This window comes from Brachyistius frenatus, unplaced genomic scaffold (assembly GCF_029030835.1).
Source record: "Brachyistius frenatus isolate BFR_SWC_R1_liver_20210118 unplaced genomic scaffold, ASM2903083v1 Contig_1, whole genome shotgun sequence".
Taxonomy (NCBI): domain Eukaryota; kingdom Metazoa; phylum Chordata; class Actinopteri; family Embiotocidae; genus Brachyistius; species Brachyistius frenatus.
The window spans coordinates 8,837,658-8,861,093 of NW_027210600.1; the positions used below are offsets into that span (position 1 = coordinate 8,837,658).

Consider the following 23,436-nt stretch of genomic DNA (forward strand, 5'->3'; position numbering starts at 1 on the left):
TCCCAAGTCCTCCTAAAACTAATACTAGAAATTCACACGTACACAATTACATGACCCTAAGATAACAACAGGTTTATTCTCCATGGTGTTTGAAGTCACATCATGTGTATATGTGCATTCAGCTGTAACACTGTATAACAGCCTCTTTTGCTGGATCCATTCAGCCCTTGGCACCCAAAAAATTAACAAAAAAATAAACACTTTGTCCATAAATTGGACAAATTCTTCACTGGCCTGACTTTGTATATGACAGCATGGTCATATCGAAGTTGGAAACTGTTGGATTTGGAAGTGCACTTAAATTTATTAAACGATGCACTCTGAGATCCTTTTAGTGAATATCTGGGTTTGTTGTTGTTGTTGTTGTTTTGCTGATACAAATCACATGAAACGATCAAAAGCTCAGAAACAGCTTCTAAATTCACTTGAAAGTGAGATAGTTCTGTCAAATATTGACAATTGCTGATATTGATAATTATTCTAATTCTAATTATTGTTCGAAATGAACCATATAACTGTGTAAAACATGATTGAACGTTGTAGTGCCATTATCTCCCATTGTTGTAACTGAGTGGCTCATCCCCAATCATCATCAATGATCAAACAATCCCAGATGCAGGCGTCCAATTATTTTTGGTCATATAGTGTTCCAGACGTCTTCACTTATTTGACATGCATCACTAAAAAGTTTAACTTATTTGTTTAATCTATCTCCAGGATATAGGCCTACATCTGTTTGCCCTGTCCTTTGTTTCCAGTTTATCAGGTCCGATATTGATCTGCTCACATTCAACCCTTACCTGCAGTCTTGTCTAGAAGACAGAGGGTGGCGCTGTCAACCCGGAGAGATGGTGTTGCAGTTGGTGCACACACGTCCAAAACGTGAAGCGCTTCAACTTGCAAAGACTTCTTTTACCTAAATATCAGTTGATTTATCTCATATTTATAAGCCCTAATAGCATGTCATCTTATGTCAGCATTTTAAACAAGCATTGGCACTTAAACTTCTTTTAAATCGTTGATGCCACTCTCTAACAGGGCGCCCTGTTATATCAAACGATATTACACTCGAACTAATTACCTGATTAAATATTTTTTTAATGCCTTATGAATAATAAAAAAAACAACTTCACTGTTAATAAGTCATTCATAACGTGTTTAGTCAGCATGTTTCTCGTCTAAATAAGATGCAAATCAATTTTGGTCCATTGCAGCTCGTTTCTAAAAATAATTTCACATCCAATACAGAATATGTTCCAAATTTTAATTAATTTTCAAATCATTACGAATCCTTTATTATTAAGTTAAATTAATAATCTCTCTTTAAAGGATTGCCTTAATTATATCACGTGCTATCTCCTATTGAAGTGATACGTAATGAGTGTTTTTAAACACGCTTCACTGGGACTTGTCGGCCTGTGGCTCCCTCTAGTGGCAGTCAGCGGCGGTGTTTATTGTTCCCCTGTCTTGTTCTGCTGGTTATCTTTATTACGCGCGGTGTAATTTTGTATTATTGTTATTGAGGATGTTTGTTTGACTTATTATTTGGCTGCCGTACTACATGAGGCTGAGCTGAAAGCTGAAAGATGCTGCAGTGTGTCAGAGTGAGCTGTGCCCTGCTCGGAGCTGTTGTTGGAGGAGGAGGAGGAGGAGGAGGAGGAGGTGAGAAGTCAAAATGCACTCAGAGCAGAGAGGAGCAGCGTGACGGAAGCGCTGAGAGGACGGACAGCAGCAGACACCGGCCGGTCTGTGGACGCTGCACACACTCGCACAGCGCTTCTGACGGGACGGCGGGTCTCGGGGCTCTCGGCGGCACCGAGGCTTTTGCTGAAAAGTTCGTGGGCAGCTGCGGCGGGGTCCCTGAAGGCACCATGGTCGTGTCGGTGCGGAGCTGGGTCGCCAACGAAGGACCGAAGCACTTGGTGCTGGTGGGGAAACGTTTTGTGAGAACTTTTGAAGCTTTTCAGCTCCACTCATGTCGTCAAATGTGCATGTAGCCAGTTGTGTTATTTAGCTGTTAATGACCTGCTGCAAAGCGCTTATTATCTAAGTAACTTTTAAATTAGGTTCACGAAGTTCAGCAACAGCCTCCATCTTGAGGGAAAACCTAATTCATTGACAGTTAATCCATTTCTTACTGCTTAGTGATGACATGAATGTATTCTGTAAAATAAACTGCACACATATAGCCTACTACGACCATCAGAAACCCTGAAACTCAGTAGATTTCTATGCCTAATGATGTAGCTGTAGTTTGAACTATGTACATCCTGTGCTTTTTGTGGATGATGTTTTGTGTGTGTGTGTGTGTGTGTGTGTGTGTGTGTGTGTGTGTGTGTGTGTGTGTGTGTGTGTGTGTGTGTTTGTGTGTGTAGATGCTTTGGCTGGGAGCAAACACCTGGCTGTTCCTCAATACCTTCCTGCTGTACTACACCGGGCAGCAGTACCACTACCTCTACAAGATGCTCGGGGTGAGACCTGATATATTTCTATCATTTTTCGGTTGCCTACTTCATGCACAGCTGAGCTCACAGGTGAAGGCACAGACCGAGCTGCGGACCAAGGTTGAATTATTATGGAGGGTGTAATGTGTGATCCAAATGTGAAGAAGGAGTTAGCTCTGCAAATAAAACTCACTGACTGGTGCTGTTTCAAAATGCAAAGTACAGAGTAATAGGTGCTTTGATGAATAACCAGATTCAACATTCAAGATTCTGATCTGCGGATGTCAACTGTTTAAAACTCAGGGGAGCCATTAGGACCAGACTGTTGTCGATTTTTACGGCAGACATCTCGACATGTCATGTAGTAGGAGAAGCAGAGGTGCAAGTTATTCATCACCGATGGCTGAATTCCATTTAGCTGCCTCAGTTTCAGGGTCCAGGTGTTCTTCACGCTGTCTGTCTGGGACACTTGAATAGAACCAAGCCATCGTTAATGACATAAGTAACACCTGTGATTAATAATAAATGTGATAAATTAAAACATCTGTTGTGGAAAAGACGTAAATGGGAGTCTGAATTCATTCATACAGTTACTGTATTCAACCACCAGCTTTTTAACCGAGTGTCTGAACTGAGTTTCTATGGATGCAAAAAAAACTAGAGTTTTCAAAAGTTTGTGGGTCACTATTGACAAAACTATTGAATGTCTCACCCTGACAGTCGTGAGTAAACAAGGTAGACTCGCACCTTTTTTTATTTTTATGTTTTTACTTTGACTTGTTATGGACACGCAGGTGAAACTAATCCCATTAATGATGACTCGGCTCCAACCAAATCACCGATCAGAATCCAGAGTGTGACTGTAAAAGCTTCTTCTCAGATCGCAGTTGTCGTGAGCGGTAGCAATCCATCCTCTGCAGTGACTATCGCTCACATCGAAGGCACCCGTTGATATCCACCAGATATGTCCCGGTTGCATCCTTGCGAAAAATGCTGCATGCCGAAATCGGTCATGTGATGCTTTCTGTACTGTTGGCGTCTGTACAGGGACTAAAATCTCTGATGTAGCAAAGGAGCAGGTTTTGGGTTGGATGACTGACTGTCCTGTCATATGCAGGTTTAATGAGCCTGACCTTAAACTGACAGCATTTAGTCACTGTGTGTGTGTGTGTGTGTGTGTGTGTGTGTGTGTGTGTGTGTGTGTGTGTGTGTGTGTGTGTGTGTGTGTGTGTGTGTGTGTGTGTGTGTGTGTGCGCGTGCGAGTTTTCACCGGTTGACCTCCTTCGAGAACCGGCCAGCAGTGACACGAACAGCGACACGCACGCACGCACACACACACACACACACACACACACACACACACACACACACACACACACACACACACACACACACACACACACTCACACTCACACACACTCACAGAATCAGGATTAGATGCTGACTCGTGTGGTGTAATTTCTGTCACAGGTTCTTGTTAGCGCGTCTGTGTTTCTTGATGCATGATTGTTCAAGTGAAAGTGTTCCTTGTCCTTCGGAGAAAATCGGAGAAATGCCTCTGACATTACTGTCCAGTCACCTGAGACTTTCTGAGCTCAGACTGTTGCTCTCCACCGCCTTTACACTCCTGAGTTCGTTTTTCTCAGTACAAACACAGCTTGGTGATAGCAGAGCGTGCCTGTGACTTGTCAGGGTAACACAATCACAGAAAGACCTTCACATATTGAGCTGCTTTTCTCATTCAACACCCAGATAACATAACTCGGCAGCCTCCTTTGGGGAGGATTCGCGTGCAAACACTCACTGCAGGGTTTGTTTTTATTGCAGAGATACAAATAAAAATATCAAACGGTGTATATGCAACATACCGAAAGCTGGTAAATGCAACCTGTTAAGAACAAATTACAGTAAATATAAAACCATGAAAAAAATGTGTGCTGTTAGAAATAAATGAAAATGTAAGCCGTAGCAGTGAGCAGCATGTGTGACTTATTGCTCTGCCTGTGCATTCGGAGGCAAAGGGGAGAGAGGGGCAAGTGTGGGCACGCCGCTGGTTCGACTGAATGCCTTGCCAGAGGGCTTAAGTTTATGTGTGTGTGAGTGCAAGACGGAGATCCATTTCAAAGCATTAATGCTGCTGAAGGGAATCTAGATTTAACTTCAAATAGCTTCTTATCTTATTCACCTGAAGTACTGTGTGTGTGTGTGTGTGTGTGTGTGTGTGTGTGTGTGTGTGTGTGTGTGTGTGTGTGTGTGTGTGTGTGTGTGAGAGAGAGAGAGAGAGAGTCTGTGTGTCTGTGTGTCTGTGTGTGTGTGTGTGTGTGTGTGTGTGTGTGTGTGTGTGTGTGTGTGTGTGTGTGTGTGGTGGGTGAATGGGGGCTATTGTTTGGGGATGTACAGAATGCAGGATATCAGATCTCCTGCTTGTGGTTTTGCCTTCAGCTGCTTTTCTTTGGGATGCTGTGTTGAGTGAATGTGTGGGGAGATTTTAAAGGTTAAGGCATCAGACGTTGTGAACCTCCACTCGCTATATGTAGATTTGAACTTTGGCCTGTTGTGTGTTACATTCTTGTATTGCAGCAGTTCCGTCAGTTGCACAACAAATTGCAATCGCTCATGACTTTACGTTACAGTCCATAAAGTCGTGAGCGAGTTGTCATTTTGCTTGTCTAATCTCTTCAAACTGATGCCTGACCAGTTGCTGACTAGTTCGCTCAGTGGTGGCGATGCCTTAAGTAATCATATTTTTTCAGCTAACTTCAAGGAATTTGTTGTGTCTCTTGCAGCCATCATGAAGCCTCATCCAATATCTCCTCAAAGGCTGGACTTCAGCTTCACTCAACTCTCTCTCTCTCTCTCTCTCTCTCTCTCTCCCTCTCTCTCTTTGATGTACGCGTTCACACACCTTCATCCCTCACACTCGCAGTTTCAGTGTCTCCGGGTTAATCAGAACAGACGGCACCAGCAGTGCACACCCTGGCTGCCAAGAAAGTGTTTAAATGTGCTCAGTTTAGGAGACGCCAAAGATCTAGCGTTTCCGCATGAAAACGGCTTTGATTATCGAGCTGTAGCTTGAGATTTGTAAAACCAGATTACTGAAATCCCCTCCCTGCCCCCTCGCCCCCTCCACCCGCTCCACCCCCTTCTTTTCAGGTAAGCTGACCCCCTTTTCAAAAGTGTGTCACATGCTGTATCTGAGATGCAGTGCCTGAACCATAACCTCGCCAGTAATGAACAGATCAAGATCGGTTTGTGTTGGCCAGACAGTGGTGTGTCGTCACAGGTGTCTTTGACTGTACACGCATCACCTATCAAAGCTTGCAGAGTTTTACGAGATAAAGTTACCGTTCCCTTAAAATTGTTCAACCTTTGTCATCATAGCAACAATAAACAAGGTTTTAAAAAAACGGCCCAACTTGTGGTTGAAATTGGGAAGCAAACATTGCTCTCTTGCACTCGGGTCTGCTGCTTTATCAAACCATCCATCCACCCAACCTGCCTCCTCCTAACGAGGAACAACTCGCAATATAAACGACTTCAGATTGTCGTTATTTATTCTACTTCTACAGGTCACTTCATTTAAACGTAACTGTGGGTCGTAATGAGCTGCTTTTGAGGAGGACAGTCTCTTAACCTCAGTCATTTTTGATGGAGTTTTTTTAAACTCTCTTTTAAACAGTTGTGGACCAAAAATTTCTTTGTGTCCTCGTCCCAGCAAAACGAAATCAAATTGTTCTCATTGAAGACAAAACTTGAGCAGATTTGCGCTTCAAGGATAAATGGTGCTTACCTCTCCATAGCGAGAAAGACTTAGATGGTTTTAAATAACCCTGTGTGGTGGCGAAGTCATGCCTCAAACTCTCAGCTGGCCAAATAATCCAAATCTGAATAGGAGCAGCTCAAAAGTGCATATCTTAATCCTAATAATTTTACATCCGCTTAACCACACTCCATTTTGGCAGCCTGCCTAACAATATGTATGTATGTGTGTGTGTGTGTGTGTGTGTGTGTGTGTGTCTTTCCCAGCTGGGGTTGTGCATCAGCAGGGCGTCTGCATCTGTGCTGAACCTGAACTGCAGCTTGGTGCTGTTGCCCATGTGTCGCTCCCTGCTCACCTTTGTACGGGGAACACACGCGGTAAGAAAGACTGTAAGGGGGTGAAGTGAGGATATGGTGGGTGGGGTTGGTAGCAAGAACCGAGTGATCAACTTGTTGGGTTTTATCAGAGGCTTGTTCAAAAACCTGTAAAAAAAAAAAAAGTCCTATATATTGCAAAGAAGTGACTTCGAGACATTTTACTGGATTAACAGAGGAAAACCCAAAAAAATATTAGAAAAGATAAAAAATGTTGATGAAGCCAGGGAAGAGGATACGTTTAAAGATAGCAATGTGTGTTTTGTTTCCCTTGAGTCCAAGCCACAAAAATAATCCCATTGTCTGTGTCACACACACACACACACACAAACACACTCGTGCAGGTATCAACCAGAAAGACACGCAGACTGCTGGACAAAAGCAAGACCTTTCATGTGGCATGCGGACTCGCCATCTGCATCTTCTCTGGTAAAAGCGGTCTCTTGTATCACCCCAGCTCACGTTCATTCATGTGTCACTGTGTGTGTCAGTCTGTGTGTGAAGAGCAGATAAGTGAATCCAGGCTGTCTCCGCAATCCAGCTGCCATGTTTTATTGTCACTTGTGGTTTGTGTTTTTGCTGTCTAGGTATGTGTGTACGTGTGTGTGTGTGTGTGTGTTTGCATGCGTGTTGTTATTCCTCTCCCATGACATCATGGGAGCCTCGAGCAGCTATGCGTCCACCGGGTCTCTGGTTTACAGGCTTCTTCCTCTCATTCAGTCACGTCGGGAGTTTTTTTTGTCTGAGCATCTTGGCTTGATGTTTTTACAGTAACGTGCGAGTCTCACGAAAGACGATGAACTGCAAGTGAAGTCAGCGCTCGCCCCTTAAAACTGCACGCTGTGTGCTCTGAGCAGGCGAAAAGGCTTGCATGCAACAGTAATATTTCACAATGTTCACATCTTGGTTTTCCACGTTAGCTAATCAGCACCGAACACAAAGGGAGGAAAACTGGGACTGACGAATGCCAGTGGTTTTGTTTTCTGGATAGCACTGATATCTACGCCAGATTTCATGGCAATCAAAAATGTCAAGCTTATCGTCAGAAGTAAGTGATTCGTTCACCATGATTCACCATAAATGTATAAAAAGAAAAGTTGTCGTGGAGATCATTTTTGTTTGAACGGACTGGCCAACATCACGTTGCAGAGAACCAACAGAACGACAGAAACGAAAGAGCCGCGAGAGCATCTGTTCTTCACTACTGCATCATCTGTGCGAACATCTCCTTTGGGCGAGGTTCTCGTGTTCTGAGACAACAAATGACTATGAAGACAGAGACAGCAGGGATGGGAGGGAGACGCAGACTGAGGGAAGAGAGGGGGGAGGGGAGGGGAGAGGCAGTGGGGGTGGGAAAGGATGTGGGTGAGAAAAAAGGGACCCTTGTGTCTCATGATTACGCCCTCTAATTCCATCAGCTGTTGAACGGCTGTGTGGTTAGCCCATGATGTCAGGCAGGAGTGTGCGTGTGTTTGTGTGTGCGCCAGCAAGTCAGGAGGATGTTTTGCTGACTTTTTTTTTTTTGTTGCTGAACAGACAAAGAAATGTTTGTACGAGTGTTCACTGGCAGTTCGTTTTGACCTTTCTAAATAAGTGAGCGTCTGTTTGAAGCGGAGGGGAGGTCCTGGACGCGGGCAGGTGTGTTTCAGTGTTGTGTAACGCCTCCTCTTCTCCTCTTCTCCTCTTCTCCTCTTCTCCTCTTCTCCTCTCTAGTTGTGCACGTTTCTGCCCACCTGGTGAACCTGGTCAACTTCAGCGTGAGCTACTCGGATGACTTTCCTGCTCTCAATTTGGCTCGCTACAGAGGAGAGGTGAGACACGCGCGCAACGCACATTTGTGCTGCGGTGCGCGCGAGGACCCCCGATCGACATGATGCCATTACTTGGGCCCTTAACCTAAACCGTGACAATGACATAGCGAAGCCCAAATCTTGCCCCGAGGCTGGAGTATGCCTCGGACAAAAGGATGCTTGAAACATGTTGTCTGACCACATCTGAAGGGAGGAGTGTTTGTAGATGTTACAAACAACAACGTGCTGCCAGGAAGGAGTGAGATGAGCTGTGAAAGTGGTTTTGGTACACGCTGTACTCTGGATAGTCTCCCCAAAGACATGGTGTTTTACTCAGTTGTTTGAAGATGGGGAAAAAAAGCAGCTCACCTCTGCACACCTGTCCCGTTGCTGCTTAAAGCCGGCACGTATCTCTGATTGGCCATTTCAGAAATGTACTAAGACTCTCCCCCTCCCCATTTGGAAGTTGCATAAAAGTTATATTATCTGACAAGCATCTAGTGTGACACATCCTTACTAAGCCCTTAAACCTCTAAATATTAACTCTGAAGAAGTGAGGAAAATGTCCTCACTTTCAGTCCGGGTTGGTCAACGATGTGTCACTGAAACAACAGCCTGCAGGTTTTTTTTTTATCTCGCCCAAAGACTCGGCCGCTGATTAGCTCAAGATGAAGGCAGAAACTTTGCACCGAGTTGAAATCGCTGCTAAAGTGATGTGTCGGAATGAAGCCTGCGACTGTTTTCTTACCAAAATAAATAGTTGCTGCATCTGCACAGTCTACATCTCAATGGAGTCCTATCAAAATTAGAAGCAGAAGATTACACTCAATTCGGTCTTTTTTTCTGTCTCCTTTATAGGACCCAAAACTCATCATTTTGACAACAAGTAAGTTCTGCTCTCTCTATAGTGCATAATCCTAAGGTGTGTGTGTGTGTGTGTGTGTGTGTGTGTGTGTGTGTGTGTGTGTGTGTGTGTGTGTGTGTGTGTGTGTGTGTGTGTGTGTGTGTGTGTGTGTGTGTGTGTGTGTTGGGAGGGGTGTACTTGTCTAACAATGACGATGGTAAATGTCGTGCTGTGTTCCCCTTGATTATTTCTCTCTTTCTTTGTCTTTTAACATCTTCTTACCTTTAGATCTATTTACTATTTTAGCCATTTAAATAAGTCCTTATAAAAACAAAGCATTGCTTGTTTACTTGTTTCACATTATTTGGGAATGTAAACCATTTCATTAGGAAACTTGTGACCTTGGATGTTAACGCACTCGTTGGCTTTGTCTCCGCTCTGTAATTGGCTGATTGTCTTCAGTCCCAGGAGTCACTGGCGCGCTGTTGGTTCTTGTCCTCTTCCTGATGTTCATGTCCTCCTCCTACTGCGTACGGTAGGCTAAACGAAACCTCCTTCGTTGGAATCATCACAGTTTGTGTGTTTGTATCATGGCTGTATTAACAGAGCTGGATGCAGCTCGGTCCATCTCATCCACAGACGGTTGTTGTAAGAGACAGAACACTACAGACATGATTCATTTAAACCACAAAGTTATAAAACATATAAAAAAATAGTCTAGAAAAGCACTTTTACGTGATTTCAATGATCTGTGGGCATGTGATGGAAAACCATTCTGGCATTCAGACTGCATGAGCAAATTATATCGGAATAAAAAGGAACAATGTTCGAGCCTTGTTAGACAACTGACAACCAGTTCTCTTGATACAACCATGTTTTTGTGCTTCCATATTTGTGTCTCACCGTCAGTGTCTGTCTCTCTGTGTCATGTCTGTTCGCCTTTGTCCCTCTGTCTGAGACTATGACTGCGTGCGTGTACGTGCGTGTGTGTTTGTGAGAGAGACATAATGGAGACCATAGGGAGACAGACATGCCTACAGAGGGCAAATCACAGCTCTGTCATTACCCAGGTCAATGGGGGTCACCCGCCATGCAATGTGTGTGAGACTTGTGTGTGTGTGTGTGTGTGTGTGTGTGTGTGTGTGTGTGTGTGTGTGTGTGTGTGTGTGTGTGTGTGTGTGTGTGTGTGTTGCTGCTCTCTGGGCTTTCTTCAGTAATTGAACAGAGGATAAGAGGCTTTTCCAGACCACTTAAGGATTCAGATAAGAGTTTGGCTAAGTGGCTGCAGTGGTGGGATGATGGCTGCTGCACACCGCTGCTGCACACAGCAGTCATCCACTGATATTAATGCAGCACAAGGTTTTTCAACTTTTGTTGTTGAATCTGCAGCACTGTTACTTTGAACACCAATTATTACAGGTTGTGTTTTGTTTTTTCAGTTAGCTGAAGTCAAACCCTTTATCGTAATTACTGTCTGTCCAAAACTGTGACGGAATGAAGAAAATATTGGAGCTCAATACCGAGGAAAGTAGAGGCTTCACTGCAAACATGAATCACAAAGGTGTTCATTTTGTCCTTGCCAGCTGTAAAACTTTGTATATTTGAGGATTTAGCTGCAAGTTCTGCAAAACAATTTTCAGATACACGTATTTCTTCGTTAAGTGCAACAACGGTGTATGAGAGAAAGCCCTTGTAATGTGAGAAGGCAGCACATGTGAGGGCAGTTTTAATTAACTTTACTTTAAAACTCTATTTGTTGTCTGAGATCTGTGGATTATGCGACAATATTGTAGTTGATCTAAAAGTAATCATGCTGCTCAGTGTTAACCTTAACAATCACAAAAAGAACCAAAATGCTGCATTCAAAGAGGAGGAATCGCGTTTATTGTTTGCAGTGTTTATGGTGGGTTGTTGTATGTAATGCCCCCTTTTATATTGACCTCTGATGTCCTACTTACTCAGGCTTTGAGCTGGGAGTCTGTGCGTCTGGTCCTGAACAAACTCTGACCTTACATTCTTCTTTTGTTTTCTCTGCTCCTTTTTTGTGTCTCGTTCTTTACTTTCAACGTATCACATTTTTATTCCTCGTGTACATCTATTTTTGGTCATTATCTCTCTTTCAAAACATTCTTAGTCTGACTTAGAAGTAAGAGTTTCTTTGAGAATATATATTTTTTTTCAGGGTGTCCAACTATGAGATCTTCTGGTACACACACAACCTCTTCATTGTCTTCTACATCATCCTAATGGTGCACATGGTCGGGTAGGTACTGAAGCACTGAGGGCTTTTCTCTGCACGAATCATCTTGACTTCTTTGGAACTGCTGCTACAGTTTTCTCAACCCGAGAACAAGATTACGATTTAAAGTGTCTGCAGTTATTGGAGGCAAGGAGATGTCTTAAACTTTCTGCCAGGAGATTAAACCTCACCGACTAAAGCATGATGTTTATCTGAGTACAACCCCCACCATCGATCATGCAATCTCTTGTACACACATTTTTACTTTAAGAAACAATGGACGTCTTTCAAAAAATGTTGAGATATGAAGGTATTTGGTGTAAAATGTTATGACGCTCGCTCAACAGAAAACTTCATCTCCTTTTCTGGCAAACTTTTTCAGGCAAAGTCAGGATGTGTGAGATCTTACCATCACTTACTAACATACCATCACTGTCAATCAGTCAAGTGTAGCTTCTGCTTATTCTTGCCTGTTCTGCTGCTGCACTGCTTGGTTGTTTGATATTCACTGTTGTACTTCTCGACCTATTCAGTCTGTTTGTACGCACATAGTTGGACGAGTCCTCGTAGTCTTTTTCTGTAACCATATCTCAGCCTTTACGAAAGATACTCTGAAACGATCAAACTAACATCACCTTGCTTCTTGCCGTTTTTTATCAGCGGAGCTCTGAAGTATCAGACCAACCTCGCGGCCCACCCACCCGGCTGCCTTGGAGCCAATCAGACCAGCACAGAGCAGCAGGGCGAGGATCTGGACCAGGGCAAAGATGAGGAGAGCAGATGCAGAGAGAATGCTCACTTCCAGCCACACTACCCGCAGGTCTGAATTTGTGTGTGTGTGTGTGTGTGTGTGTGTGTGTGTGTGTGTGTGTGTGTGTGTGTGTGTGTGTGTGTGTGTGTGTGTGTGTGTGTGTGTGTGGCCAAGGCACATCTATCATGTGTATATTTGCACTTATTTGTGTTTGTGTGTGTATGTGTGTGTGTGTGTGTTTGGTTGAAGTAAATGTGCTTTTGTCTGTTATGTTTATGCGTGTGCCTTTAGGGCGAGTGCCGCACACGTGTGCTGGGTATTTGAGAAATGTTGGAGGGAGTTGGTCGCGTTTATTAGAGGTGTAGTGCTCTAGGGAGGGGCTGGCCTCCTCTTTCTACATCAAGGCCTGTGTGTGTGTGTGTTTGTGTGTGTTTCTTCCTGCGTTTGTGATTATGTGTTTGCACATGGTCGTTAGGCAACAAGCTGGTTCCATAAAATCCCCCTTAAACCCGATTGTGCTCCCCAGGCTTTACTGAAGCTGTGAGCAATTAGTTTGTTACAGGTAACTGCTAACAGAGACACGCTCACCACACACTGCGATATCTATAGATTTATCAGGTATTCTCATCAACATGCTGTCTTTTGCTCGATTTGATTCAGGGCCCCCTGGTGTTATTGTAATGAGGAACAAATTAGAAAGCCTTGAGAGACAATAACTGATACAGATACAGAATTGTAAAGCTTCCTATATTAATGCCTTTTGCTCCCACCGGCCTGAATACAGTCAGCGTGAAAATTCTGTTGTACATTGGTTCTGATTATGCATTGTTTGAATGCAAAGTCTCAAGTCTCAATTAAGATGATGTAAACTATTAAAATATACCAATACCATGACAACAATAGCAGCAGCAATAGTCCCTTACTTGCTAATAACAGTGCAGACACAGCAAAATGATACTTGCTTACGTCCTACCTAGCTAATTAAATAAGAACTTACTATTTTTTATTAGCAAGTCGCTATAGAGATATGCATCATATTATAGTCAATAAATAATAATAATATTTTAGGCTGAATTTCCATTTATTTTCTCTAGTGTGTCCAGCTTGGAATAATGTGCAAACCCTCACAAATCTGAACGAATGAAGGCAAATAGGCAGAAGCAGAGATGCTGAAATATTTTAGTAACGTGACCTATGAGCTCGGCATTAGTGGCCTTCAGCTGCTCTGTACAGGACACCAAACAAACCCTCTTTACTCGATCAGACAAGATCAGTGGAGGATGGAAGCAGAAATTATACTTCTGATGAGGTACATGAAAACTTCACTGCAGGTCTGTAAAGAAGAAGCTATTTGTGCCTTAACAGTATGTTGTGCAGCCCTGGACATCAAACGAGCCGTGGGCTTGGTCCGACTTTTGTGTTGTACTTTATAATGTTAACTTCATGCCCAAAATCTGTCCATACAGTCTATTAGACATACAGTACCTGCTTCATGCGTCTGAACGACACAGTAGCATATTTGTATATTCGCTGCCTTAAAGGAAAACTATAATTTATTACAACCTGGGTTTTATTATTGCTGCTCTGGTCATCGGTTTATTGGTAATTATGACATCGTAGTTTCACCAACGTATTTGCTGCGGTCTCCGGCAATCGGCCCAACAGGGCAACAAACATGGCATCAAACTGTCTTTTTTTTAAACTGCTTCCATTTCCTGTGTTTAAAGCGTGGTTTGCGCTGCTCTGTGTCTGTGTGTGTGTGTGTGTTTGCGTAGACGTGGCTTTGGGTGTCCGGTCCTCTGTGTCTTTACTGTTTGGAGCGTTTCTACCGCTACATCCGGAGCAGTGACCCCGTTACCATAGTGACAGTCATCAAGCATCCTTGTGATGTGATCGAGTTGCGCATGCTGAAGAAGAACTTCAAAGCTCGACCTGGACAGGTGAGAGGACCTGTCTCTGTTGCTGATCATTTTGTTATAGATTTATGTATATGATGTCCCACCGCTGTAACTAACTGTTGTGTGATGAGTTTTTTTCTTTAATGCCTCCTCCCTTCTTTCTCTCCACATGCCCCCTCTCTAATCCTCCATTTCCCCCCCCTCGCCCTGTCATCCTGCCGTCTCTCCATCGCTTCCTCCTGTCCTTCTCTTTGTCTCAGTATATTGTTCTTAACTGTCCAGGTGTCTCTTCATTTGAGAACCATCCCTTCACGCTAACAACGGTAAGACTCTATGTAACTCTGTAACTCGCTCCGATGCATTCCTCACACATGACACAATGCGCACGCACACACACACACACACACACACACACACACACACACACACACACACACACACACACACACACACACACACACACACACACACACACACACACACACACACACACACACACACACACACACATACACGTGTTTTTACAGGTACTTGAACTTTCTTTCTCCTGGCTAAGAGTGTGCGGTGCTGTCTCGCGCCACACACCGCCCTCTCTGCTGGGTTGTCCAGGAATATTATGTTTCACATTGTTTATTGATGTTTTCAGATTTAGTTCAGGTTGCATGAGACAAAAGCTGAGGATTAAGAAATAACTTTCTGCTTACACAGCATACAGGGACGGACTCACACTCAGTCACTTACACACACACACACACACACACACACACACACACACACACACACACACACACACACACACACACACACACACACACACACACACACACACACACACACACACACACACACACACTCACTCACACAGAGAGACACAATTACAGTGTGCATGCCGATGCCTGGTGTGTTATGGAGCTTTGAGGAGGAGGGCAGAGAATCACACTGACAGAGAGCAGACAGACCCCTGAGGCTAGTAACGCTGTCTGCCAACAGGAAGGGTGTGTGTGTGTGTGTGTGTGTGTGTGTGTGTGTGTGTGTGTGTGTGTGTGTGTGTGTGTGTGTGTGTGTGTGTGTGTGTGTGCGCATGCACTTAAATTTAATGAAGAGTTGTAGCTATGTACTGTACATGTGCTCTGGTTTGTGTGTATGCCTGTTTCTCATGTGTCACGTGTGTGTGTGTGTGTGTGTGTGTGTGTGTGTGTGTGTGTGTGTGTGTGTGTGTGTGTGTGTGTGTGTGTGTGTGTGTGTGTGTGTGTGTGTGTGTGTGTGTGTGTGTGTGTGTGTGTGTGTTTCATTATGACTAACTGTCTGCTCTTTAACTCCTCACAGTGTCCCACTGAGAACAAGGGAACTTTTGGCATCCATCTGCGAGTCGTGGGAGACTGGACCGGTGGGTTCACACACACACACACACACACACACACACACACACACACACACACACACACACACACACACACACACACACACACACACACACACACACACACACACACACACACACACACACACACACACACACACACACACACACACACACACAAAGGCATGCATGTGTAGATACGCACAGCAAAACTGGAGACACACACAGTTTTTCTGCTCCTTATCACAGTCGACAGGATGGAAGTTATTTAGTTTTATCCTTTTCTTCATTCTCACTTCTCTCTGGGGAGGATGTATTCCTGTAAAACGGAATTTAATGTGTCTCTCTGTCACTCTTTGTGTAAGTTTCCCTCCTTGTGTGTGTGTGTGTGTGTGTGTGTGTGTGTGTGTGTGTGTGTGTGTGTGTGTGTGTGTGTGTGTGTGTGTGTGTGTGTGTGTGTGTGTGTGTGTGTGTGTGTGTGTGTGTGTGTGTGTGTGTGTGTGTGTGTGTCTTTACCTTCAGGCCAGCGTTGTTCCCACAGGTTTTTTGTCTGGCTATAAAACTGAATTAGCCACAAGTCAACACATATTATATTATTATTATATTATATTATTATACTTTTATTTCGTTTCTGTTTTTGACTTTCAAAATTGTATCTGTCAAAGTTGCTAACAGTTGCACATACATTAGACTATTAGAGATGTGGGTTGGTTTGCAGCTGGCTCAAAAGGAGCTTTCTTTCTAGAAGAAGCTGAGGCCTTTGGGAGCCTGCAACAAATGCAAGAAGTTGTGCGCTCGTTTCCATTTGATACTGTACACACACACACACACACACACACACACACACACACACACACACACACACACACACACACACACACACTTGTAGAACACAGGAAGGGAAGTCGGTTTGTTTGTATTGGCGGCCGCTTCATCTACCATAATGACATGTTGAAAGGAAATGGACATGAATGTATTCTATCTATCATATCCATGTATGGTAATGGTATTTGTACACAGATTATATTTGCATTATTTATAACTCTCCTCTCCTCTCCTCTCCTCTCCTCTCCTCTCCTCCTCTCCTCTCCTCTCCTCCTCTCCTCTCCTCTCCTCTCCTCTCCTCTCCTCTCCCCTCTCCTCCCCTCCCCTCCTCAGAGCGGTTCACACAGCTGTTACTTCCTCAGCCAAGGAAACACTTGGAGATCCTTCCCGTGATCCAACAGAGAGGAAACCCCAAGTACATACTGTGTGTGTGTGTCTGTGGTTGTGTGAGTGACGTGGCTGACATGATTTCTCATGAAGGCTGAGGGGTCAGAGGTTTCGACCTCTGACCTTTGACTCTGTGCTCTTCCTGCTCTGTGTTTGAGAGAGCGACACGCAGAGATAGAGAGTTAGATGTGCGCTCCTAGGGAACCACAGTTTGTTTTGTGACAGTAAACAAAGCTAAACAAACTATCAATCCCCCTCTTCCTGTTAACTGAGATGCACCACACTGCCAGGATATATATTATTCTACAGTTAACTATCTCAGAATGCTTCAGTCTGATTTCCAAGGAAGAAGACATTTTGGGAAATGTGCTGTATTCACGATATTGATACAGACATCAGCTCAAATATCTTTAGTCTAGCTTCGTATAAAACACTGCTAGGTTTTTGGCCATGAATATTAAAGTTCTCTGAAGTGTTACAGAGCTCAGTGTTTGTGATTCTGTGGCAGTGAAGCTGTGATGAGTGTTAAAGCTGCTGCAAGATTATGAACCTTTGTCTCAGATCATTTTTGAGTTGCCTGTATACTATTGGCTGAGAATACTGTCTTATGGTTGGTAATTTTGTATTACTGTGTGTGTGTGTGTGTGTGTGTGTGTGTGTGTACGTGTTTTTGATGAAACAAGTGTTTGAGCAGCTGTTGTGGGGATGACGGGTCTGTGTGTTTGGGGGATTGCTGTCTGTCAGTTCTCACACACACACACACACACACACACACACACACACACACACACACACACACACACACACACACACACACACACACACACACACACACACACACACACACACACACACACACACACACACACACACACACACACACACACACTGTGAGTTTTCAAATGCAGGATGTTTATCTGCTTTATGTGCATTTGACCCAACAGGAGAAATATAATTATACATGTGTATGTTTGTCTAGTTTCTCAGCCAACTATTTTTTTGTGATTTTGTCCACATTGTATGTTCAGACTTTACGTTGACGGCCCATTCGGAAGTCCATCAGAGGAAGTGTTTAACTACGACGTCAGCCTTTGTGTCGCCGGGGGAATCGGTGTCACGCCGTTTGCCTGCGTGCTGCATGCTCTGCTGTGAGTTAAAAGTATAAATATCATATATGGACAAATTGTGAACAATTTGAGCATGTACTTATGTGGTTCTTTCTTTCTTTCTTCCTTACTGCTCGACACTCAGTGACGGCTGGACGGGTTTCAGGTTGCAGAGGTTGTATTTTGTGTGGGTCTGCAGGGAGCTCCAGTCCTTCTACTGGTTTGCAGAGCTGCTGTGTGCTCTGCATCGTAAGGTCAGGACAAAGTCTGGATGTTATTGCCTTCATGATAAAATTAGTTTGGTAATTGTTTGAGTTGCATCCAGTGTTTTTGATTGCTTGAATGTCAGCACGAGGTCAGAAGACTTACTTCGCAGTATTTAACATTTTGACCAAATCAAATCTGCATTTTAGCCAAATAACTGCCCCTTACAATATCTGTGCTAGTTTCTTTTTACTGTTTCCAGTAAACTGGCTTAACTTCTATTACTTTCTGTGTCTGCCCTCAGTCAGGTTAGAGGAAGTTTTCTGGGTAGAGAGAGGTCAAAGGTTAAAAGCGTAAAAGACCACATGGGAGCAGGGGAGCATTTACTGTGTAACCTGTGCCTTTAAAACCTGATCAAAGTAAGAGAGAGTTTGAGGAGAAATATCATTTGGTTTTGGCATCAACTTTACTGTGTATGATTTGTGTGTGCATGTGCACTGTTTAATTAAGAGTTGTCGCTATGTACTGTACATGTGCTCTGGATTGTGTGTTTGTGTGCATACCTGTTTCTCATGTGTTCGCTGTATGGGTACTTGTGTGTGTGTGTGTGTGTGTGTGTGTGTGTGTGTGTGTGTGTGTGTGTGTGTGTGTGTGTGTGTGTGTGTGTGTGTGTGTGTGTGTGTGTGTGTGTGTTCGCGCGTGTGTGTATTGACATAGTCAGCAGAAGTTAGGTTGAACAATTACATTTTTTTTACAATGTTACAAGTGTAAAGAAAAACTTGTCAGGTTCGTTGGATTTATCGCCATCTTGTGGCTGTTTGCAGTTTTACCTCTGCCGTGTCCCAGAAACCTAAGAAATAAATCTGGCATTTTATCCTAAATATTACTTTTGTGATTTAGACCAAACACATCTCATCACCACTAAGCACTGTCCATGTTTGTGTTTGCCATTTAGCTTTGGCAGGAAAACAGACCGGACTACTTTAATCTTCAACTGTACGTCAGTCAGACAGATAGCCTGCAGGTAGGTATCACACACACACACACACACACACACACACACACACACACACACACACACACACACACACACACACACACACACACACACACACACACACACACACACACACAAAATGTATTTTTATGTTACTCTTTTAATTTCATTGTATTTCTTTCACCCTCCTTTATCTCTTCATTGAGCCATTGTTTGTCAGGCTTTAAAGACATTGCCCAGTAGAGGGCACTGCATCACAGCGAGAAAGAGAAGCTGCAGTACACTTTACTCCAGCTTTGAATCCTTTGCCTGTTGCTGTCAGTTCTGTCTCTAAAACCTACAGCATTTATTGTGCATTTACACTACAAAGAAAACATGTATATTGCTGATAGAAATACTTACATTGCTCTGGTTAAAAAAAAAAAAAAAAATTAAAAAAAAAAGCGTACAAATACAGATAAGACTGTCACAATATCAATTTTATTGATCAAACTGTAAATATCTGCTGGAATTTCTGCCGGTTCCGATATGAAATGTCAGACGTACACGTGGAACCGTTTGAAAGTCAACCTATGAGTGAGTTCCTATTGTGTGCCTGAGTCACTATTTCTTCCGTCATGTAATCTGTGTATAATATCTCCTCGTTAGTATAGTGGTCAGTATCCCCGCCTGTCACGCGGGAGACCGGGGTTCAATTCCCCGACGGGGAGAGGATAATCTATTTTGTCCTGGTTTAAGCAAGTTAAACAGGAAGAACTACACTTTTCAAAGCCGTTTCCTCGTTCGGAAGATTTATGACGACCCGTGAAACCACGTCTCTCCTAAATCACACAGCTGTGGCAGCTGAAGCACTTGTGAACAATGGTTAGCGCTTTAAGCAACAGGCCAGCATTACTGATCTTGGTTTGTGAGACAGGCTCAGGTAAAGGCATTGAATCAGATAACATTATTGGTTGCTGCCTTGCACCCTGTTGACAGAAAGCTCTTGACCTGTATGTGTCAGGGTAGATAACCTCCCTCGACGTCAAAGTCGCTCGGGGAAAAGGAACTGACGCAACACTTGTGTGACAACATGAAGCCCTGTCTGACCTGTGTCTCACTCGTATGTCCTGTGTAAACGGCTTCACACTGCGTTATACGGAAGCAGGTTTCAGGCCTCTAATGTAACACAAATGGAAACCGCAGGTTTAAAGCCTCCAGTGTCACTTCTTTTTTTGTTTCTTAAGACTTCAGACTTCAGAAACACAATATTGTTATTCTTGTTATTTTTAAAAAATAAATTTCTCTTATTGGCTTCACTGTGGAGAAGCTCAGCTAAATTACATTGTTTTGGTTTCTTTGGATCTGGATAAACTTAATTTTTAACTGTGACAAGCTTCAACAAATCAGTGGGTCTCTTGGCTGATGCACAAACAAGCTCATTATTTTTACTTACCTCATCAATCTCTGAATTAGCTTTGATGATAACAGGCCATAGTTATTTGCACTACAGATAACATGTAATGGTCGTTAAACGAGAGAGCACAGGCTGCGACAGTACGCAGGTTAACAGGAGAAAGAAAAACTGACTTGGAAGCAGAGGAAGAGGGAGAACCTGTTGTCATGACAGACTTTAGCCTCATCTCATAAAACAAATAGGTATAAATATATATCACTACTGGGTGATGAGCAAAAGAGACGTGAAATGTGTCTCGTACACTGGCAATATGTTTTTTTCCTAACAGCATCAATGTGTTTCCTGTAGTTGTGGTAATATGATCACCTTTAAAACCACTCAGATGCAAATGCTATTCAAACCTGCGTACTTGTGTACACTTTTTGTTTTGCTGTCAGAGCATGTCTGAGGAGAAGTACCGTCTCCTCACATCGAGGCTGCTGATTGGTCGACCCAGGTGGAAGTTGCTTTTTGATGAGATTGGAAAGACCAATAAACAGTGAGTAGAGGTGGAGTATACAGGGAATATTTATTAAGTGTTGTAAAAAGTAGTTATTGCTTACATCCCACAATGCCTCTCTTTCTCTCACTTTCTGTGGTTTCAGCAAGCGAGTCGGTGTTTTCTGTTGTGGACCAAAGGGCATCTCCAGGACTCTCCACAGACTGTGTAACTCAGCCCGACCCTCTGGTACAACCTTTGAATTCAACAAGGAGTCGTTCAGCTGATTGAACATCGTCGCCGGTTCTACACTTTGAGGTCAGCCGGAGTGAAACACAACTACTTTGGGATGGATGGATTTTCCTTCATTTTGGGACAAGTTGAAGTAAATTTCTTGATATATTTGGCCAATTTTGATGACTTGAAATTTTGTACATATCTATGAGTCCATCAGATTCCATTTGACATCGATGAAACTGGCCAAAAACAACTCGTACTCACAGACTAAATTTTGCTTTCATATTTGTCCTCGTCCGTGGTCCCAAAGGGCCTGGCACGACGAGGCTTAACGTGCTGCATGAGGCCTGTTCCTCCCTCCAGATCAGCCTGACTTCCAGCTAAGGGTTTTAAAAGCTTCAGCATCTGATCCAATCAACATGAGAGAAAAACTGAAGAAACCAGCTCCCTGCTCGAGGTCATCACTCATGATGTTTTTCCTGGGTTGCTCTTTTGTCTTTTCCCTGACGCACCCCTCTGTGGAGTACATTTTTTTTCTCCAACTGGAGTCTAATCTGAGAAAAAGGTCGGCCTCAACCAGCGATTCCTTGACCATAAACACAACAAGATGATATTACCCGAGAAGGAATTCACCTTTTAAGTAGACCGGCGCTGACACATCACTCAGGGACGAGACCAACTGTTTTCTATACTAACATTTAAGAAACAGTGGACTGAATAGGCAGAGAGTTGGAGCCACATGGGCAGCTGTGGTAACCAAGTGCCTGTTTAGTATATGCCAAATGACAGCCAAACTTTATTTAACCTTTACTTGACTCCAAACTGGCAGCCAACAAGCTCCAACGACCAAAAACTTTAGGTTTATACAGCCAAGCCTCCACCCAGTACCACCTCAGGATTAAATTCACCATAAATGTGTATCTTCTACTGCAAAGGGCATTAAAGATGAAATGCCGTGGCATTATTACTGTGATAAAACGTAAAACTATATCTCCCATACTCTTGGTCTCAGCCATACGAATGCAGTCCCAACCACTCTGGAACTGTTGTCAGTGAGTAATTAAATGATGGTTTATTTATTTTAATTAAAATCCCAATTAATTTCTCTATCTCATCCAGTTGAATTGACCAATTTATCTTAGACTGTTAGATTTTGAAAGACTGATAAGAAAGGTAAAAAAAAAAAAAAAAATAGCTGGCAGAGCGGGATGAGACTTTAACGCTCTGCAAATTTGTTGGTGTTTGGTTTATAGAGTTTCCCACTCATCGAAGTAGGATTTGCAGACCGTGTGAAGGGAAGTGTCGCTTCAGAGTCCCACCTCAGAGATCAAAACGTCGCGTTTGATGAAGGTGGGAGACAGAGCTACGTATCTAAATCACTTATCAGAAATAAAGGCAGTTTACCTGAAAAACACAAAAGTAGTGAAACCAAATTGGATGGACCACCGACTCTTGATGCAGTCTTTGCTTTCATTTTGTTTTTTGTCTTCAGCTTGAACAAAGATCTGTCAAACCTACACCACATCTAAGCCAGTATTTTAGTTAGTTGTTTTTTCAATTTATTTATATTGTTTAAAGTTATTATACAGAATTTTGAACTTCTGCAGGGCATCAGCAATTTGTCCACAAAGCCAGTGTTGATATTTTTATATATCTCCACAGTAAAGTTACTGATAAAAAAAAATTGGTACAATACAGTTTAGAACGATAAATGTGTAAACTTGATGCTACATTTTTAGTAGTTGATGTTGTTTTCGAGTCAGCTGTTATTTAAACTAAATTGCCACGAAAGGGTGACACCAGGTTCCTGAAAGTAATGAAATTTTGATTCTGTATTTCTGATTTTGCATCTAAAACAACCATTTTCTTTGTTGTTTGAAATTTATGAAACGCATCATGTAAATCTTAAATCGTATGTCTATTATGAGGATTGTCTTTTTTAAGAACAACGTAAAATCTGGAATAAAAGAGAGTTTCTATTTATTATATTTTGATTGAATTTACTGCTTGATTTTAATTCTTGGGCTATTTATGTCATTATTACAAATATAAAACTCAATCACAAGTATATGTGTGTGAAACAATGTTATTTTGTCAAATGACATTATCTGCATTTACATGCACACTTTTTAAATTCTGATTACAATTTTGGGACAATTGCATACATGGGATGTACTGCAGGCTAATCTAAAATAGTCTGGTGTTTACCTGCACCGACACACTTAATAGAGACACCTGTGTGACATGCACCAAAGTCATGAATACGTCACATGTTTAATCTTGTTTTTTTTCTTTCCCACCCTCATTCCATGAAGTCTGTTCTGCCTCTGATTGGCTCTGATACTA

General features: G+C 42.9%; 1 protein-coding gene and 1 non-coding gene across 3 annotated transcripts; both read left to right on the forward strand.

The window, feature by feature from the left end:
• Nucleotides 1-1,773: 1,773 nt before the first annotated feature.
• LOC138616781 (NADPH oxidase 4) lies at nucleotides 1,774-23,045 on the forward strand. Of its 2 annotated transcripts, XM_069691318.1 has the most exons (19): nucleotides 1,774-1,928; nucleotides 2,376-2,471; nucleotides 6,471-6,581; nucleotides 6,923-7,007; nucleotides 8,292-8,389; nucleotides 9,227-9,254; nucleotides 9,675-9,747; nucleotides 11,395-11,475; nucleotides 12,112-12,271; nucleotides 13,978-14,142; nucleotides 14,361-14,423; nucleotides 15,427-15,487; nucleotides 16,619-16,700; nucleotides 17,701-17,820; nucleotides 17,924-18,032; nucleotides 18,938-19,006; nucleotides 20,813-20,913; nucleotides 21,020-21,171; nucleotides 22,344-23,045. In XM_069691318.1, exons 1-18 carry the CDS (start codon nucleotides 1,872-1,874, stop codon nucleotides 21,138-21,140), a joined length of 1,680 nt encoding a protein of 559 aa, XP_069547419.1. In that variant the 5' UTR covers nucleotides 1,774-1,871; the 3' UTR covers nucleotides 21,141-21,171; nucleotides 22,344-23,045. The 2 variants fall into 2 exon arrangements, with proteins under 2 accessions (XP_069547419.1, XP_069547411.1); XM_069691310.1 differs by having other exon boundaries at nucleotides 21,020-23,045.
• On the forward strand, nucleotides 19,618-19,689 carry trnad-guc (transfer RNA aspartic acid (anticodon GUC)). Its single transcript has one exon. It is a non-coding gene; the product is annotated as a tRNA-Asp (tRNA).
• Nucleotides 23,046-23,436: the final 391 nt, after the last annotated feature.

Bases quoted from the DNA above. Each gene is read 5' to 3' on its own strand.
- LOC138616781 (XM_069691310.1), top strand. From the start codon at position 1,872: ATGGTCGTGTCGGTGCGGAGCTGGGTCGCCAACGAAGGACCGAAGCAC. The intron at 8,390-9,226 runs GTGAGACACGCG...TCTCCTTTATAG, and splicing joins TGGCTCGCTACAGAGGAGAG to GACCCAAAACTCATCATTTT. The intron at 17,821-17,923 runs GTGAGTTAAAAG...CTCGACACTCAG, and splicing joins TGCGTGCTGCATGCTCTGCT to TGACGGCTGGACGGGTTTCA.